This window comes from Malus sylvestris, chromosome 14 (genome assembly GCF_916048215.2).
Source record: "Malus sylvestris chromosome 14, drMalSylv7.2, whole genome shotgun sequence".
Classification (NCBI taxonomy): Eukaryota; Viridiplantae; Streptophyta; class Magnoliopsida; order Rosales; family Rosaceae; genus Malus; species Malus sylvestris.
The window spans coordinates 25,538,489-25,559,363 of NC_062273.1; the positions used below are offsets into that span (position 1 = coordinate 25,538,489).

At 36.8% G+C, this 20,875-nt stretch overlaps 2 protein-coding genes and 1 long non-coding RNA gene across 3 annotated transcripts; 1 reads left to right on the forward strand and 2 right to left on the reverse strand.

Moving 5' to 3' along the window:
* Nucleotides 1-1,117: 1,117 nt before the first annotated feature.
* LOC126600580 (uncharacterized) lies at nt 1,118-2,527 on the reverse strand. Its single transcript, XR_007615481.1, has 2 exons — nt 2,317-2,527; nt 1,118-1,782 (listed from the first exon to the last, which is right to left on the reverse strand). It is a non-coding gene; the product is annotated as an uncharacterized LOC126600580 (long non-coding RNA).
* Nucleotides 2,528-7,468: 4,941 nt separating this feature from the next.
* LOC126600586 (protease Do-like 9) lies at nt 7,469-11,319 on the reverse strand. The gene is made up of 8 exons (XM_050267170.1): nt 10,556-11,319; nt 9,783-9,982; nt 9,504-9,684; nt 9,196-9,387; nt 8,675-8,907; nt 8,175-8,327; nt 7,987-8,091; nt 7,469-7,880 (listed from the first exon to the last, which is right to left on the reverse strand). Exons 1-8 carry the CDS (start codon nt 11,151-11,153, stop codon nt 7,782-7,784), a joined length of 1,761 nt encoding a protein of 586 aa, XP_050123127.1. The 5' UTR covers nt 11,154-11,319; the 3' UTR covers nt 7,469-7,781.
* Nucleotides 11,320-17,599: 6,280 nt separating this feature from the next.
* On the forward strand, nt 17,600-20,747 carry LOC126599300 (rac-like GTP-binding protein ARAC8). Its single transcript, XM_050265653.1, has 8 exons — nt 17,600-17,934; nt 18,277-18,364; nt 18,534-18,643; nt 18,748-18,811; nt 19,266-19,330; nt 19,409-19,474; nt 20,135-20,232; nt 20,371-20,747. The coding sequence occupies exons 1-8, from the start codon at nt 17,830-17,832 to the stop codon at nt 20,408-20,410; spliced, it is 636 nt and encodes a 211-aa protein (XP_050121610.1). The 5' UTR covers nt 17,600-17,829; the 3' UTR covers nt 20,411-20,747.
* Nucleotides 20,748-20,875: the final 128 nt, after the last annotated feature.

Here is a 20,875-nt window from a genome sequence, read left to right on the forward strand (position 1 = left end):
AATAATTGTTGGAGAGTCAAATGGTGGATATGCAAGCATGATAACTTATACGATGTTTTATATCTCCATGAATCTAGGAACTTTTGCTTGCATTGTATCATACGTACCGGAACTGATAACATTCGAGATTATGCAGGATTATACACAAAGGATCATTTTTTGGCTCCTACATCTCGCTGAAATAAAGTAAAGTTTGCATTTTACCCTCCCTTTCCATATTGATCTTTAATTTTTCAGATATTTCGACAAGAATATACAATTTCATGTATATTTTAAACACTGATCAAAACACATCATCCGTGCAAAAGAAGTGTTTACCCAAATAAAGAAAAAGATATTTGATAATTTACCAGTGTTTACTGTAACTTTTTAATGATAGGTGACATAAAAAATGAATGACTAAAATTGAAAATAATATGAAAATTAAATTTAATAATTAAAATATAATGTAGCAGACTAGTATTGAAACCACACCCTTTTTAGTGTGATTGTTACACCTCTGTCTATTTCAACAGTTAGTTTTATTAAAAATCGTCATGTAGAGAAAAATTTGGTGATCGCACCCCATTTTTGTGTCCTTGCCAATGATACAACATTCTTAGGGAAAATTTTACACAATGTCATAGTATTGACATGCAATATCATAATTGAAGTCTACTTGTGTCATGCATGTTGTTTACCATGAAATGGCATAACTACCCCCAAAAAGAAGATAAAAACTTGCATAGCACGAGACGCTACTTGCCATTAAACATGTTCCAAGTTGCTTTCTTAACAAGAGATCCCATATGCAACAAGAAACCGTTTTGAAGAAATTTTGGGGAAAACCGTGATTCAGTATATTTAAGCTAGATGTGAAGTCCTACCAAAAGAAATTTCTTTGAATAGTTTTTTAGCACACTAGCAATCACTCATTTAGACGGTGTTAAAACCTAAATTTTTAGCTCATAAAATTTAGGTTTAAACCCAAAAATAGAATTTTTTTTTTTCTCATAATAAGTTTGGCTTAAAATTTTAGTCTAATTAAAGAATGAATTTAGCCTAAATTTCTTTTTCCGTAATCTTTTTTTCTTACAATAAAATTTATGTATATTATCTTAATTTATTTTTAAGAACATTTTAACATAAAAATATTTATATTCCGATAAATAATGAAAAATCATCAAATATACTCCAATCTTACAACAATTACTAATACAAATGATAATTAAAACACTAAATAAAAATTAAAAACGATAATTATAACACCACATAAAAATTACTACAATAACTAATCATAGTAATACTCATCATCATTTGGTTGAGTTGGTGGTGAAATTCGTGGTGGACATGGTGGTGGATTTCATGGTGTACTTGGGAAATAGACATGAGATCATGCATCGTCATTCTCAAAAATATTCCTTGCGGCATGCCTTTGCAAGATTTCCCTTTGCATATCACGCAAGTACTTTTTCCTATTTGGAGTGTATTTGTTGAGGTCTTCCATCATTAACTCAATTTCAAACCTTTCTTGCTTTAAATCCGCTTGCTTTCTTTCAAACCTTTCTTGCTTTAAATCCGCTTGCTTCTCAGAAAGCAAGCGCATTTGGACCATTTCTTCCCTGGTGGCCTCCCTTCCGCCTTCAATAAATTGTTTAGTTGCAGAAGAAAGCTTGACACCAGTCGGACCTTGCATCTCTTTTCTCTTTGCTTTCTTTTGCTTATCTTTTCCCGGGGGCTTTGAAACAGGAGCAGGTGAGGTCACCGAATCCTCACTTTCATTGCCAACATCATCGCTTGAGGCTTCAAGAGCAAGTAACAAGGAGCCCGTATCATTTCAAAATATCAAAACTTTGTTGCATTTCAACAAAAGACGTAGGTTCACAATTCTACCCTAATATTTAACTGTCATTGCCAAATGAAGACGTTGCCACTGCAGGCAGAGAATGTACCATAAACCCTTAACCCATATAAGAATTAGCCCTAAACCCTAAACCTTAAACCCAGATAAGAATTAGCCCTAATTTCCACAGCTGAAGCAATGAAGTTCAAACAAATTCGAAATATATAAATATATAGTTATTTTAACGATAAATTAACCAAGATAGAAGCTTCACAAGTACCCTTTCATCAGAATTTTAGTATCCCGATAATTAATTAACTTTTCCAAATTATTAGTTTTGCATAAAATCCCAAATCACCAAAAATTCAAACAAGCACGAAGCTTTCCCATCACTTGTGCATAAGCCAACTCAAATCAAACCTCAAAATTTGAACAAAACAATGACAGAAAACAAATTGCAGAGAAATAGTGAAGGAATTGAGGTGGGAAATTACCAGCTGGTACCCATGGGTTCCGGACCTGCTTCTTCTCCTCGTAAGATACTTCTAAGTGAGCTCCGCCTCGCTCATCTTCTCCATACACAGAACGCGAGAATTGAAGAAAATGTTCAAATCAATTTGGAGATCGCGAACCCTAAATTGGAAACCAGAAGAGAAAGTAGAGACCGAGAAAGTGCAGGAAAATGGAAGTAATGGTGGTGGATGCGGTCGGTCGCGGTAGGTGTGGGTCCGAATTGCGGGTTATTTGAGTTGGAGTCAGATTGGCATGCCCTTCTCATCCTCTTCTATTTTGTGAGGTCACGGTTAAGTCACGTCAACCTTTTATATTAATTTTTTTATAGAGATAATAAAATAAAAAATAATAAGAATATAAAATGTTGACGTGGCTTAACCGTGACCACACAAATAGAAGGGGATGGGAAGGGCACCCAAACAGGAGGGCAGACAATTTGCCTCCATTTGAGTTAAATGCTGAGCCCCGTTAATAACAACGACTAACCCATATAGATCCGGCCAATTCATGCCCGAAAAATGAGACAGACTTCTGGCAAGCAAAATGGGCCGATGCACGGAAAACGAGAATGGCCAGTGCATGCAAAATAAGGCTGGTTGACTACGCAAAACAATGCGGGTTCGAGCGCACAGGTCCATTATTGTTTCCCACGAAGCATTGGTCCCAGGGGTGGAGCATATATACAGCTTGGGCCTCCACTACTTCTGCTACGCCTTAGGCCTTCTTGAGGGCATGAGTTTGGACTACGTCTCCTTACGCTCAAACCATTAATTTTTTTATTTTTTATGTTTTATTTTTTCACTTTTGTTAAATTTTCGTTTTTCCCATACTACAATACCAAACTATCATCTTCATGTTCTACAAAATGTATTTTTGATGAAAATTTTCTTATAATCCATGTCAAAAAATTCGAAAACAAGAATATAAATCTAAAGGTATTTAATCTAAATAAAGTAATGTAAGAAGAAAGAAAAAAAAAATCTCAATGAAAAAAATTTAAAAAAATAGAAAATGATATGATTGATACTTCGATACTAATCCTCGTTGAAGGTTGTCGTTAGCAAACTAGCGACTTCCCCATGGTCGCTAGTTTCATACTGATCCCTCCTTTTCAATTTTTGTTTTATTTATCTTATCATAACAACAAACTATCACATTCATATTCTTTAAAATATATTTTGTCGTGCAAAATCTATTATAATTCATATTAAAAAACTTGAAATCAACGATTTAAAACCTAAATTTACAGATATTTTTTTTATTTTTCAACTTTAAAAATCAATAAAAATAGTTTCGGGACCTAATAAACAGTTGGATTATGTCCAAATGTCATGTAATATTTTTCTTAACTCCGACACAAAATATTTCCGAAAGCTAGAAATTTCAATTTTTTCACAAGAACTGTGAGTTATAACCCACAGTTTTCCGATCGATTTTGAGAACTTTTAGAACATTTGTTAAAAGCCAAAGTTAGAGTCATTATGCGACGACCCGTTTTTAATTTTATGTTTTTACAAATTTTAAAGCATGATTTTACGAAAATGCCCTTAGAGGTGAAGGTATTGACTTTCGTTGATCAACGTTTAGTGAGATGTATGAAATATTCCTTTAGCGTATTCCTGAAATACTCGACAATACAAGCTCGTAGGCGCAAGCAGAAGAGGATTTGGAGTTACGGTTAAAGTATTACGAAACTGTAAACCCGAGAAATACTTTTGTATTTGTTACTATTTATTTTTTATATATCTTTTATAATTTTTATATTAAATTCTTTTAGTTATTTTAAAGCTGGAAAAAAAAAAGTGAAGGCTGCCTGATGGTAGCGAAAGAGAATAGAGGAATAGAATGCTTCTAAGAACCAGGAGAAAGAGAGAGTGGCCGAATGGGGAGTGGAGAGAGGAAGGTGAGTGACCAACCAAAAGAGGGAAACAGGAGGGGAAAGGAGGGAGAGGGATACACCGGATCCCTCTACCCGATTTTCCATTTCGGGCCGACCCGGCGGCACCATTAATTCCAGTGCATTTTCCGATGGTTCTCCGGAAAATTAGGATCCTTCATCACTTGGAATCATCCTAGAATTCTTCCCTCTACCTATTCCACCCCAAATTGGAGAGAATTTGGCCTTGAAACTAGGAAATTCGCATTGTGGGTGCATGGGAATCCTTGCTCGTGATCTACCAATTGTGAAACCATCTCCTCCAATTACCACCACTAGAACACTCCCCTAGAATCCAAAAACAAAGCCCAAGCAGTGGTGGAGGCGTCGGAGCAAGTTTGGAGGTCGAATCGAATCACGCCTAATTCTAGGGTTCCGGAGGGTTCGAGGTAAATTGGGGCCTTTTCAGGCCAAATTAGACTTAGTCACAGGTATAATGTTTACTCTACTCATTGAGATCTTCACTCCTGTAAATTTTGGTAATTTTGGAAATAGTTGGATTTTCTGGCGAGTCGGGACGGCCGACCGCCACCCACGGCGACGCGTGCAGCGGCGCGTGGCTAGGGGGCCGTCGATGTTATTCTTAGGCTAAATCAGATGCCTTGAGTTCAGTTTTGGTAATTGTATGACGTAGGTTGATTGTTGGAATCTAAATTCTCTACGATACGTTAATAGGTCATTATATGAATCGATGATCCGACTGTTAGATTGTCACCAAACTTTAATACGTTATAGTACGTAATATTTGAGGACCATAGGAACTCACGGATCGAGAATCCGATATACGGATCTTCCCAAATTGGATTTGTAAGTTCATAAAATAAAATATCAACCGCCACTTGGTTTTGGCAATTGGCGGAGATCCGACCATTGGATCATAATGAAACTTTAGGATGTTGTTCTAGACGTTTAATGTGGATCTTTGGAAGTAAGGGATCGGAAATCCGTGATGCGGATCTTCCGGATCGAACTACGTAGGAATGTGTTTTATATAAGTTATATACTCTATCATTAAGATTTTTGAGACATGATTTGATAATTGTTCTAGGCACCGATCGTTCATGATGCCTCGATGTGTGTGCTAGGGAATGGTAGTGCGAACTCCAGGTGAGTAGGCTTTTGGTTTTCAGTATATATATATATATAGACACACACACACACACACACTTGGTATTTTTCCCAGAAAACTTAATTAAATGGTTTTATATTTTGAAATGCCATGTCAAATGCTCTCTATGTTAGATTATGCATTAGTATGGTTATATATATTGTTGATTGACGCTGCAGACGCTCAGGTAAGCCTCAGGTAAGTATATTGATGGTAGTGATGGTAGTGAGTATAATTGTGTTGAGATGTATTTAGAGCTTATTATCATGCACCCCAGTGTTAGTGCTCTGCCTGAGGTTAGGGCCTAGCCTTCACGTGATCGTTCACCTCCCGCACCACACGCTCACCTTGGATCCAAGGCAGGTGTCAACCCCGTCGTACATACCACATTAGGTGGTTCCGACTCGTAGGCGACTTGTGATACTTCGCACAGCCTTCACGTGATCGTAGCACTTGAGCGTATTTATTTACACCTAACATGTCGTACAGACCACATTAGGTGGTTCCGACTCGTGTGCAGGATTTGATTGATAAGCTATGGTCCCAGCCGTACAGGTCACTTTAGGTGACTTCGGCTGACATACTATTTCATATTGGCTTACTTATTTCTTACTGAAATTTATATTTGTGGAATTATTATTTCGAATATGGTTTTGAGATATAAATATGCATGCTATTATTAGGAAATTATACAGGTTTTGCGGCGAGGGGTTACTACCTTTGATAATTGAAATGGTTTTTGAAAAGCTTTGTTTTTGCCCACTCACACTTTCTGTTTTGCGCCCCTCTAGGTTTTAATTGCTAAAAATTCGTATCAACGAGGATTCTGGGCAAATATCAGGATAGGTGGCTACTTCTGAGAGTACAATCCTTATCCACTCTACTGTACTTACTTATGCTCTATCGTTAAGTGTGAAGTAAGTTCATTCCCGCTCACCAGCACACCATCACACTTTATGGCTTTGTCACCTTCCAGGTGTTGGTCATTACAGCTCGATTTGGAGTCCTAGTGGACATTCCGGGTCAGGGTCTGTCACATTCTATTCGCACCACATGCTTCCAAAACCTAATTTAGGACATTCCCAAGATTTCGGACACCTGCAAATCTCTTTGGGAGCCCCACTATTAGCTTTCATATTTTTTCTATTTTCAACTTTAAAATTAATAAAAAAATAGTTTCGGGACCTAATAATGGATAAAATCACATCCAAAGGTGTTGCAACATTTTCGTTAATTCTCATGCAAAATATTTCCTAAAACTAAAAATTTCAATTTTTCACAAAAATGTGAGTTATAACCCACGTTTTGCTATTGATTTAAAGAACTTTTACAAGATTCATTACAAGGCCAAAATTTGAGTCGTTCTAGTCGCACCACATGTTTTCTAAAATATATTTAGGACATTCCAAATCTCATTGAAGCCCTCGCTATTAGTTTATATTATTTTTCTATTATTTCAATTTTAAAATCAAGGGATAAAGCAAGAAAGAAAAGCTCGGTCAAACCCAGGGAAATAGACCGATTTGATAAGCCGCACATTGATGGCGAGGATAGACGACTAGCAAAGAAACCAACACTTAACATAAACTGCATCTACGAAGTGCAAGAGAGGGCAAGGAATAGGCAAGCAATGGATGTAGTCACGAGGAACCCAGTCCCGATCACCCTAAGGTGGGCACACCCCCCCCCCCCCGGGCGCACGCGCGTGCGTCATCGCCTCCAAATCAAGTAAAATAAAAGATAACACGAACTACACGAGGTTTGTTTCTCTTCCCAAGATATGTAGGCAGTCACATCATATCATTTTGTTCTTAAATCTACACCAGTGATTTGATAATTCACTCATGCAATAGATGCAGTAGTGACCACAACCACCACCACGACAACGTCGATAGAGCATTTTTTCCAAGCACGTTTAGAGCATCTCTAGTAAACTAGCTACAATTTTTTACGTTAGTCGAAGTTTGAGAACAAAGGAGTAACGTAACTAGGCTAGCTCTTTACAGGAAACTTTCTGCAGGAAAATAATAAGCAAAATATCCCCTTCCAAACCCCTATAAGAAATGAAAAGAAGGTAAGACACTGCCAGTTGAACATATGCCTCATGCATTATAGAAAACTTGTTAAAAACCAAAATTTGAGGGCGATTGCTCAAATTTATGTCCTCATACGGTTACATCCATCCCTTGAAAGAAGAGATAAAACAACAATCCTCAATGAGGCACCTACACCTACTGAATTTTTCTAACCGCAAGTCTTAACAGCCCGCCAGGAAACAATATCGGAACTGTGAAAACATAGCTAGTAGCCTAGTATGCCTACCCTCCTCCAGAGTCTTACAGTTTCTATTTGACACTTTGTAGACGAGGGGTACAAAAAATCCGCATGCATTCGGTCCAACCTCAAGTCTTCAGATCATCAGACATTGCTGAGGGTATGCAATGTGTAGCAAGAATATCTAGAGTAGCTGCTTTAGCAGTTTTTGTTCGGAGAACCACCACCTGGATATATGCCAGAAATTAGCGTAGCGTACGATACAGACAGAAAACCACATGCAAACGTGTACAAAGGAGGGGAAAGGGGGTAAGACGGAGAGGAGGAGAGAACCTGTTGGTATTCTAAATCAAATTTCAAAAATTCATCCTCGCAGCTCTCTACCATGCTTGCCAAGTTCTTCAGGTTTTTCACAGGCTTACCATTTAAAGCAAGAACCTACACAAACATCAGAGTAAGTCATCCAACAACAGGTTATTTGAAGTGTATCAACTACTAACATCCAAAAATAAATCCCTGACCTGGGTGTTAACTATTTCTTCATAACCGATGTTGATGTCAGCCACAAGGACCTGTGAAACAACGACGAGCTGCTCATCTGGTGATTGTGGCATTGAATGCAGCATCTTGTCCAAAAGCTTGACAGGAGCTTCAAATTCATATTCCTTTCCATACTGTAAATACAAGCAGAAACAGTTGGATTGAGATAGCTTGCATTTTGCTCTTAATTTGAGATGCATTATCATAAACTTTTTAAGATATTAGTTACACACACAGGCGCGCGCACACGTATAGCCATGTATGGTCTAAAGATGGAAATTGAGTTATGTCACGTTAATTCATTGTGTCAGATCATTTCAGTATTAATTACACACACGAGCAGACACATACATATGGACACTGTAGATGCACAATAGTTGCATGCAGTACTAATTAATCAAAACCCTCTCCTTAACTTCCATTAAGCAGATGTAAGAAAGAGGTTTAAGCTCATTAAGGGGATTAAAGGTGAGCTACTAACCTCAGATCGAAGATAAGGAACAGACACAGCTGTAAAGACAAATCCTGCAATTATATAATATGAAGGAGGTCTGCCCTTGTTGTGTGCTGGGATTAGCCTTTTGTGGGATGCAAGTTTGATGTCAAAATTGAGAATATCAGAATTGCGCAGAACTTTAACCGCTGAATTATCTCCAGTATATTTCTGGGAGACAAGGTAACTAAAACCTATGCGTTCTCCATGCCGAAAAGGAACTGAAAATCATTGTGGAAAACAGCAAAGTGCTAAGTCACATAGAGTACGATAATAATTTAAGAAAGGGAAACAGAAAGGTAAAACATGTCACACATTATATTAGTGAACTTCACTACCTATAATAAACAAATAAAATAAAGAATAATAAATTCTTTCATGAATGCGAGTTTTTCGCTTGCTAAACATATTACAGATGTATGCCATAAACATATACCCATAATACATATATATATATATATATATATATATATATATGAATGTAGCAGGAATATAAGAAGTACACATGCCTGTTCCATCATTGGCAATATTAACTCCATCAAAGCTGAGAATGATATCAGATGGCTTCAGAACATGAGATTCCGGAGCAGTGGGATCAACTCTTCTTATACGAACACCCTTCTGATCAGGTTTCATGCCCATTGCCATACGCAAATCTGGATTTTCCATCTTCTGCCACTCAACCCCAAGAATTGGAAATCCTAGCACATTATAGATAATCATAAGATTCAAAGGACGTGCAGAACTGGCAATACTATGCCAATGACAATTTATAAAAATTTAAATACTTAAAACACATCAATTGTAACAAATTTACCTGTATATGCTCCATTCTTCTCATAATCTTGGATGAAGTGCATAATGACTGGTGTTGGTATGACATAACCAATATTCTCTGCATCTTCATGTTTGAGGGACTGAAATGCAATACCGACGCAATTTCCCTTGTCATTAAAAGCAGGCCCACCTGAGTTTCCAGAGTTAATGGCAGCATCTATCTGGAAAAACCCAAACGGTAAGAAACATGACATTAGAAAAAATGCTCCACTGATAAGCCAGATGTCCAACAGAAGTGATAGAATTACTTTCTCATTACCTGCAAACCCAGTAGTTCAGTCGATCCATGAACATAGGATAGAATCTCTATTCGTGACACAACACCACTCGTCACTGAAATTGTGTCTCCTCCAATTGGGTAACCCACAACAGTAACAGCATCTTGAAGCGCAGGCAAATCCCCAAACTCCACTGGTGACACTCCTTTCCAAAACTCGTTGTCATCAACAGTAAGCATGGCTGCAACACCATATAAACAACAGTTTTCCATTACACAATATCCAAATAAGCTCAATCAGTAACCAAAACTTGATTTCCATAATTAGTTTAATCCAACTAACGGGTATTAATGCATAATGTGCATGGACATTCACTCACAATCCCTCCATCTCCACCCACGTTGAGAAATTCACACCTTTCCCCACATCACATACGACAAATGAAATTCATCCGTTGAATTAGTTTTTCATCCCCTGTGCCTTCATTTACTATGCGATTTATTCTCAGCTTTTCTAATACCTTATATCAAACTGTTCTACTCCCCCTAAGGTAAACATGGAAATTCTCCTTCCCTTCCAAAAACAAATCACTTCCTATATCTTCACCACGCAAATTTTACTACGTAACAATGCAGAACAAACACTAAAAACCCCAAGTAAAACAGCCCCTTAAGCAGAAAGTATGAGGGTTTTCTACCCTATACATCATCCCCATTCATAAAAAATACATCATGAATCAGTGAAAATTCAAAAAGTATTAACAATGATAATCAGAAAGAAGGAAAACTACATAAAAAGGAAAGCTTTTGAATACCAATATCGCACTCGGTGCCAATGGCGAGAACAGTGGCCAAGTACTTAGTATCGGAGCCACGCTTCTTGAGCTTGACCTGCGTATAATGCTCCACAGAGTGCGCATTGGTCAGCACCCTCCTCCCACCAATCACAAACCCACTGCTGCTCGAGCTGTACTGCCTCTTCCTCTGCCACGGCAGCGAGAAATTCGGCTCTGTATGCGTACAAAACACCTTCACCACCGCATCCATGGCCGGCACCACCCTCGCCCCGCCCTCCCACGCCTCACCAGGATCCGAAACCGTCAAGGTCGGCCCCACCGCCCCCTTGTGGTCACCATTGTCGACCGCCCGAAGGATCCTCCGGGAAGGGGCCATGGCCTCGGGCTTGTCGGAGAGCTTTTGGAGCTTCTTAGGTCGACCGCGGCGGCGACCTTCGTGTTGGGGCTGCGAGGCCTGAGGCTGCTCGATTATCTCCACGTTGCTGACGGAGAAAACGTCGTCAACTGCGGTTGTGGCCGTCGTAACCGGCGGGGCCGGTGGGGATGCCATGGCGGTGGCGGGTAAATCTAGGGTTTCGGAGGTGGGGGTTTTGGGCTTGCGGCCTCGTTTGCCCATTTCGGTTTTTTTTTTTTAATTTTCAAAATTTAAAGCGTTTGTTTTCTGCGTGTCTGCGAATTGGGGGGGGGGGGTGTGGGCGTAAATACTGGTCGGATTTGGATGGAGAAGAAGAGAGGGAGAGGGGAAAGAAAATGCGGGAAAAAGACGCTGCAGGGCAATTGGAGGGAGGGTGAAATATGTAAAATAAATAGGAACTTTAACAAAGTTTCCGTTACTCATCATTTCAACGAAAAATCATATTTTTACATAAAAAAATTAATTTTAATACTATTTACTTTAACCCTTTATTTTATATTTATCGTTAAAACTCAAAATTTTCAAATTTTTTTCATTAGTTTTCCTAAATAAATAATCTTAAAAAAATTAAGAAAATTAAAAACAGTCAATTTTCTTGTTAATTTCAATTCTTTTCTTCTTGGCTAGTATTTTTTTTTCATTTTATTTATTTATTATTATTATTAATGAAGGGACGAGTTCGAGCTTATTATTATAATTTATGATATTGATGAGTTTTAAACTCAAGACGCATATGTAGAAACCTAACAACCTATCCATTAGGATATTATTTTTAATAAATGTATACACTACAAATTCATGAGTTATTTTTTCTTGGGAGGGTTCAAAATTATGTTTAGGTTAAAGTTTGGTTTGATTTAATTTCCAACGCACAAAGTTTAGCTTTAAATTGAGTGTTAAGTGAAGTGTTTTGGGTTTGTGATTCAGAGCTCGAGGTACAGATCTGAGGCTCATATTTCATGTCAAATGTCCAAGGAAGGTTATTTTGGAATTTGGGTTCATAGTTCAAATTTCAGTATAAAACCTAGATATTAGTGTTAAGAGTCCAAGATTTAGGATTTAGGGTTAAAGGTTTGAGGTTTGGAATTTCAAGCTCAAGTTTAAAATATACGAGTTTAAGGTCAGCTCGAGTTAAAGATATGAGATTTTGTGTCAAAATTCAATAATCCATCCAATGTATAAAATTTCATTCGGAAGACCAAAACACCACTATTATAGGGCTTGTTTGAAAAATACTTTTAAATGACATGAATCAGTCCGCATGAAGTGCTTCCTACTAGAAACACTTTAAGTGTTTTTCCAAGGTTAACTTGCATTTTCACTAAAAATTGATTTAAAAAATACTTCTCTAAAAATGCTTTTAGTCATTTAAAAGCACTTTGGTAAGATAATATTTCATATAGAATCAATCACCCTTGGAAGGAGTTGTGTTAATAAGTGAAGGAGTTGTGAATGAAACAAAATTCCCCCCTAATCACCATGTTCTCTTTTTTGGGCCTATGTATTCGATGCAGAATCAATCACCTTTGGAAACCATATTGTCCAATGTCTACACGTTCCATCGATTGTCCAGCCCATGAAATTACTGGGCTTCAAATAATATGCTGGGTATTGTTAGTCTGCATTGACCCTTGAAGAAAGAAAATCTTACTTGTAGTTACTTGGTGAGTGTAGGGATAGGTAAAATATCTATGGGTTTGGGTAACCGCGGTTACCCGCCTATTTAAAGTTCATGGTTACGATTATGGGTAACCGTTTAAACGAACAAACGTTATGGGTATAACCGTTTATCTATGAAATTTAAATGGGCGGTTATGGGTATTACTCACTGTTATAACGGGTATTCATCGGTTATAGGTATTACTTGCGATTATAACGAGTATCCATTTACCCATTTAATTTAATATATGTAAAATTACCCATTATTTTTCAAAATCTTATTAATTTTTTTTAATGAAAAGAATTGCTGGAGGGATCGATTTTTGACAATGATAAAGTGTCTATTTATACGTTTAGGGTTGATGAATTCATATGTTTTTTAAATGCTAAACAGTTTCGTGGTCATAACTAATTAACTATATGTTAAATTAATTTATTCAATCGGTTATGGGTATTACTCGTGGTTATAACGGGTATCCATTTACCCATTTAATTTAATATAACAGTTATATCGGTTATGGATATTACTCTGTGATCACTTATCTCTGTTGGATTCATGCTAATTGGTGTTGGTGTTCCTAAATGGGATACTAATTCAATTTATACATTTCTATTGTATGCCTCTTTTGGTGACAACGAGTCGGTGAGACTTTGTGATTGAACGTGCTAAAGCATTAGTGTTCGAAAGTGTTTAGTTTCGGAATATTTTGGAGCTTTTGAATCATCTAGTATTCAAGATAATGACTACTTTTTGTTTTTAGAAGCTTTACTTTGTAATCATATTGATTATAATTAAAGACTTAAATGATTAAAATAGGGAAATGCATGCTAAAATGTATTTATAACGGTGTTTAATTGTCAGAAAACGAAAATTATGACAAATTTTTCTTTTGTAATTTTCAAGTTGTTAAAAAAAATGTAGATGGGTGAAAAATGGGTAAATGAGTAAAAAAATGATAAATGGGTTCAAAAACGGGTAAATGGTTATGGTTAAATGGGTAAACGGTTATGGTTAAATGGGTACACGGTTATGGGTATGGTCAACCGTTTATAAACGGTTATGGGTATAGGTATAACCGTTTATACAATTATCCAACATGTAAACGATTATCAAAAAGATTTGTCAACCATATGACCTCAATTACCGTGGTATGCACTCTTAACTATTTAAGCCGGAGACTATTGCTAGAAGTTTTATACTTTTAGGACACATTTGGTGGGTTGGATGAGATTGGGCTTTTAGGGATAAGATTGGATTGATAGGGACTTATAACTCATGTACAATGATATGTTAGATAACCTACTATATTGTAAATTCATAACTCATCATGTCCAGTCCAGTCACGCTCATCTCATATTTTGACACAACAAATAATGAACTGGACTCAAGTTCATTTTAATTGGCCATAACCTATCCCACTATGCCCACCAAACAAGACCTTGGTGTCTAGGATTGGATAACTCACTATATCAACTCATGGTGCGTTGAAGAAAAATAAAGGCGAATTTCGAAATTTTATCCAAAATGGAGGTAGAAGATGGATAACAACGCAACAAATTTTCACAGTTGTGCACTATTACCTTCATTTGGTAGCATTATTGGGAGACATCACAACCCGTAATGCTTTACTCATCATAATAATGAATGATGGTGGTTGAACAATATCATGTCAAATCAAATGTTGAACTGTGCACAATCTTTCTATGTTAAAACTCATGATGTATCATGGGAGATCAATAACTGTAACAAACACATGGCTCTTAACAACAAAGTAGAACTGAAATTCCATATCTGAGTTAGGACAGTGTAGTGTGTCCGTTTCTCTGTACTCAAATTCAAGTCTTTTTTTTTTTCCGGTGAACTTAAACTATCGCATTATCACATGTTCGAATCATGAAAATAACTTCTTTGCAAAATAAGAATAAGGTTATGTAGGAAAAACGTTCCTCTCCGACCCTCACAAAGTGAAAGACCTTCTTAGCTTAGAGTCGCTTTTTATTGTCGACAGGCAACAGATCAGAGACAGTTCCTAATTGTCATTCCCTCAACTAATTATATCTTATCTAACCCACTTTGTGGGTGACCCCTTTTAATTATGTTGCCCAATATTTACTTCACCGTCCGACCAACCAAACCCTTCTTAAAATCTGCAATAATTCAACCCGACCTAGTCATCTCTTTTCCCTTTTTCTTTCTTTGTCCCAAGTCTACTACGGAATAGGATTTTTTTTTCCCTTCAAATTCTTCTCCCCTCTAGTTTCTTCCTATTTGAATCACGTTAAAATTTTATGTTGACTTCTTTATAAAGATAAGAAGAAAAAGAGGAAAGTGAGAGATGAGAGAAGGGGAGGGAATTTAGAAGGGAGAGAATCCTACTCCGTCTATCACTTTCAAGCATAACTGACACACAATAAGGAGAGCAACTTACATAGAACAAGTTCATCATCATGTGACATCTCTATCTACTAAAATAAAGACGTGGTGAAAAACTTACACATATCATTGTTTTATTGGACTAGGACGTCACAGTAATCGTGAACTCGTTCCATATAAGCTCTTCTCCACAATAAGATCTCAAATTTTAGATTTGTTGATTCTTGGTGGCTGGGGCATCTGCAAAAGTGTGCTGTGTGCTTTTATTGCACTTCCATGCCTCATAATACATACATGAATTCAATCTTTCTTGAATATGTATGTTTATGGGCATGGTATACTTGTTTTGTTTGGCCCAAAGAAATCAAAGCAACACATTTGATAGAAGATTATTAAATTATCCCACGTAGCCATAAATTTAATGTCTCTAATTTCACAAAAATGGGTTACAATACAACAAGTTTGTAGTTTATATGATTAAGAGTATTTATTTATGCAGTCGAGATCGGTTGTTTGAATTTTCTATCTCATGTAGGATTATGATAATGAAACCACTTATTTTTGTTGTCCCATAAGCCAATGAGCAATGATAGGTTTTCGAGGGAAACTATGGCACAAATATATTAGCATACGAAGTTAAATATTGTAATGATTGTATTGAGGATTTCCTTAATAAGTTTTTTTAGATTATTTCCTAGATTAATTGTGATTAGGGTTGTCCGACTATATATATTTCCTCCTAGTGAGAACAATACAATTGAAGCATTTACAAATTCGAAGTAAATAAAGGATAATGATTTTCATACTCGTATTTTCTTCTTCTGCATTCCTCATTTTGTTCATGTTCATTACTCATTTATATTCTTCACTCATTCAATCTAAATACTTGAAGAAAATAAGGAAAACATACAAAGAGGAAAGAATAGTGCGAAAATCACTTCTGGAAACATATAAATTAAGTCAATAGACCCCATATCTATTATTACCCCATTAGGGCCGACCTTGAGAATTTGAGAGCCCTAGGTGAGCCTTTGAAGTGGGGCTCTAGATTTCTATGACCCCTAACCCTTTGTTCATTGATATATATATGTAAAGAAGAAAAATCAACGTAAAGCAACATCGCAACACCGCGATGGTTTCAAACTACAGACACCAAGAACATTACACACTATATTTCCACCACACCAATAACTCATTTGATAAATTTGGCTTACTTTTATTACTTTATATTATATCTACAGCATATAATATATATATATATATATATATATATATATTTTTTTTTTTTTTTGGAGGCTCCTTGAGATGGAAGGCCCTAGACAATCGCCTTAGCCGGCTACCCTCAACGCCGGCCTTGCAGCCCATAAAAATAACATTTGTGGTCCTTATTGTCTGCAAATACCCATAAATTGTAGTAGTTTAGTAATGCAATAGGTGTAACTTTAGTGTATTTATATTGTGGTCCATCGTTTTTAGATGATGTAAACATCCTTTAATCCCAATCTTCACCAATAGGTGTTGCTTATGATGCCAGTTTTGCAGATAAAATAATTAAATGCCATGCATTATGTTAGTTTATTTGCCTACGCGATGCTATTTTATTTTAAGATATATGAGTCATATATATATATGACAAAAGTTGAAAGAAGCTTTTGAGCTACATCGTATGCCAACAACCTTAATTAAGTTCTTAATTAATTTCACCATATTTAATCTGCCTTAATACCATCTTCTTCTATCAGTTTTAACCTTGAAGTCTTAATAAACTGATGACTTTACCCTTAATTTAATTTTAATCTATCTTAATGAATAAGCTTTCAGATTTAGTGTAAGTGGTGTAGAATTGTGATGGCGTTAGTGACAGTGACCAATCATACAACATATTGTTAAGTTCGAAAACTAAAGAAATTAACTAATATGATAGTTCATGGACTAAATTAAACGACGAGTAAAATTCAGAGACTATTACTACAATTAAATCTTGTTGTTTATTTTCCTTTTGTTTGCAATGGAAGGAAACCATTGCGAAGAGAAAAATTTAGATATTAGACAATTGTATTTAAGTTTTTCTCCATATATTGGACTTATCTTACACATTACAACACGCACCACTTAAACGAAATATGAGAGCTTATGAATTTTATTACGAAGTGTACATATAATGAACAATGTTGGGTTGAAATATTCACATAGGATATTAGCAATTCCACAATTCCCTCACAAACAAGAAACCTTCCAAAGTAAATTTACAAAAAAATAGAAAATGTTTTGCTAAACTCATAAAATAAAATTGTGCTAGACCCCACAATGAAAGCTATTTTTCATTTGCATCACAAAATATTAACCCAAATATGAAACGTATGTATACATTATTTTGGGTATTATATATGAAAGTGGATTAACCGCAAACCATCCCCTCATGTTTGTGTGGTCGCAGTTAAACCACGTCAATATTTTATATTAATTTTTTTATAAAAATAATAAAACAAAAAGTAATAGAAATATAAAATATTGACGTGACTTACTGTAACCATACAAAACAAAAAAGGATGAGAAAAGTATGAAAATAGGAGGGAGACAATCTATCTTTATTATATATAACCGAAGAGAGAGAAATTAAAGTAACCCCAACAGCAAAAAGCTAAAGAAACAGCTACAGGAAGGAAGGAAAGAGTGAATGAGTGTAAAGATTAAAGAATCATGTGAGATGAGCCACCCTCTCTCCCGCCGAATCAAAAAGCCATGAACTTTGTGCATATCCCAACACCCCAACCACAACCCTTCTTTTTCTTTTCATTTTCTATGTGTGGATTTTAGCTCTCTGAGTATTTTCTTTGGCTTCCAATGGCTTCAAGCGCTTCAAGGTTCATCAAGTGTGTGACTGTTGGAGATGGGGCTGTGGGGAAGACCTGTATGCTTATTTGCTACACCAGCAACAAGTTTCCCACTGTATGTTCTTTTCTGCCAAAAAGATCCATCTGGGTCTCTCAAATTTGACTAATTTGTGTGACTTTTGGGTTTTTCGGATTACTATATGTGGTTTTTTTTTTCGGTCAACAATTACTTTATGTGATTATGCATCTGGGTTTGCAGCTTTTTTTTGTTGTTTTCAAGATTTTAGTTCAGAAATCTCTCTCTCTCTCTCTCTCTCTCTCTAGACAAATTGCTTTGCTTTTTATCCCCTTCCCTTTCCAAAATTTGATTTTGTTTTTCAGTTGCTTTGCTTTGCTTTTTCTCCCTTTCCCTTTCCAAAATTTGATTTTGTTTTTCAATTGTTTTTGTGTTGATCAGGACTATATACCAACTGTGTTTGACAACTTCAGTGCAAATGTGGTGGTTGAAGGCACCACTGTGAACTTAGGCTTATGGGATACTGCTGGTATGATATCTTTTAACTCTCTCCAACCCAAATTCTAATTTCGTCTTATATAATTGTGTTAATTGTTCTAGTTTTTGTTTGTTTGTAACTTTTTGGGTTTTATGTAAACATAGTTTTGCCAAATTTAGCAAGTTTGTTGTATTACATATCTGTTCCATTTGTTTCACAGGGCAAGAGGATTACAATCGGTTGAGGCCATTGAGCTACAGAGGGGCAGATGTCTTTGTCTTGGCTTTCTCATTAGTTAGCCGTGCGAGCTATGAGAATGTATTGAAAAAGGTGCATTCACCTGAGAAATTTGGTTTATTCTTCTTTCTTTTTATTGTTAAGCTGTCACTGTTGTGTTGTATTTATGACTTCTGACACTCAAATTTCTTGGTCAGTGGATCCCTGAACTCCAGCATTATGCTCCCGGAGTGCCGGTAGTACTTGCCGGCACCAAATTAGGTAAGCTCAATGCGTGTACTACTTTTCCAAACTCAGTCCGGAGTTAAACTCGGTTTCTGGTTACAGTTGGTCATGTTCATAATTCAATTTTTCCATTATGTTTCTTCTGTCCGATGATTTGATGAGCTTAGAGTCCCGAAAGCTTCTGTGAGTGGGTAAAGTGATACTCTTATACATGTGTATCAAAAGTCTGACCTGTTCTATGAGAAAAGTGAGACCCAAACATGTTGAAAGGGAAAGAAGGAGCATGCTATTGATACAACTATCTTATTCGATCATGAATTGTCGCATAAACCTGCACATAGGATTTGATTTTGCACCAATGGTAATGCAGGGAAGCATTAAATTAACCGCACTCGCAGATTGTATCGTTAATCGTTTTAACTGGCAGGGGAATTTGGAGTCAGCAATATCATCTTCTGGAACTAAAGATTCGTTTGTAATTGATATGCAGATCTTCGAGAGGATACGCACTATTTGGCTGATCACCCGGGGTTGGTACCTGTGACCACTGCACAGGTGTGGTTTTTAGTAAAGATTGCTTTGTGTATCGTGCAACAACGGGTAATATCACTGATTATTCTTCTAAATAAGCAGGGTGAAGAGCTGCGCAAACAGATTGGTGCTTCTTTTTATATAGAATGCAGCTCAAAAACCCAACAGGTATGAATAATATGGTACTTACATTCTCATAGGCCAGTAAATTGTTCAGTTTATAAGGAGCCGCATAGTTTAAGGAGTTGCATGCCTCTTCAGATAAAACCAACTAATTTCTTGTCAAATTAAAACTAGACAATGTGCCGGCTTTTGGAAGATCCATAGAAAACGGATAATTGATTACTATGCAAGCATTAGAAGACCCCAAACTTAGTAGTTGCGGATGTACGATTCACTAGTTTGGCTGTCAAACCAACTTCCAGACATATGGGGATGGGAGTGTAGGTTTCCGGTGTTTCCTTTTCCTCAACCAAATAACAACTCCCAGATCATATGGGGACGATAGTGTTGCTTTCCGGATTTTCCTTTTCCTCAACCAAATCAGTTGGTCAACCTTGAGATCGGTCTAAGAACATCTTATGATCATAGTGCCAGTCTCCAGAAATCTTGAGTCATTTCTCAAATCCCTAAAATTTTCTTGAGCCTATGTATCATATTTTTCCTGCAATGAATCTCTTCTCTTCAGTCTGGTCCTCCTGTTTTGACAAAAAAATGTCGAAGATTCGGAATCTTTGGATGCCTTCACTGTCCATGGTCCATGGTAGATTTCCTTAAATTTGCTCTCATTGCGTACTTCGTAACACTCCTGTGCCGTTTCAATTGCAGAATGTGAAAGCAGTTTTCGATGCTGCGATCAGGGTGGTTATCAAGCCGCCGCAGAAGCAGAAGGAAAAGAAGAAAAAGCAACCTCGGGGATGCCTAGTGTGAGTGTCTTCCTTTTCGTTCTCGTCAATTTGGGCTTCGATATTACACAAATTTCATATTCTGCGCTAATTTAGGTCACATATACGTAGTTTCTGTTTAAGTTCCTGGGAATAATACGGCCCTTGATCGAATTGCAGCAACATCCTTTGCGGCCGGAGGCTAGTGTGCCTCAAGTGAAAACTTTCCTCTTCCGTTTTGATCGCGATTCGCGTCGCGCTAGTGCCAGTTAAAGCTTCCTTCACCATCAGGCCGTCGAGGATCCCGTGCATTTGGTTATGCACGGAATCCATCTGAACATACCGGCTTGTATCGTTCTACTAATTTCGTATTACGCGATAGGTACCATGAAAACAGAATGCCATTGTAACACCGATAGTTTTTATCAAGCTCGGCCTTATGTTTGCAGATGCTACTTTATTTGTAAAGTTATTGTGTGCAAAAATGATGTATTTGGTTAGATGAAATTTCTCAAAGCTACTTGGAGAAATCCTTATATCAATCATGCATTACGAGACATTCCGCGTCGCTATTGGTACCATGCGTAATGGAGACCACGCGATGCTCCAGATTTACGAAATCTGGAGTAACCGCGAACATCGAGCGATGAAGTTCCCGGAAACACTTGTACCGGAAAGAGAAGCT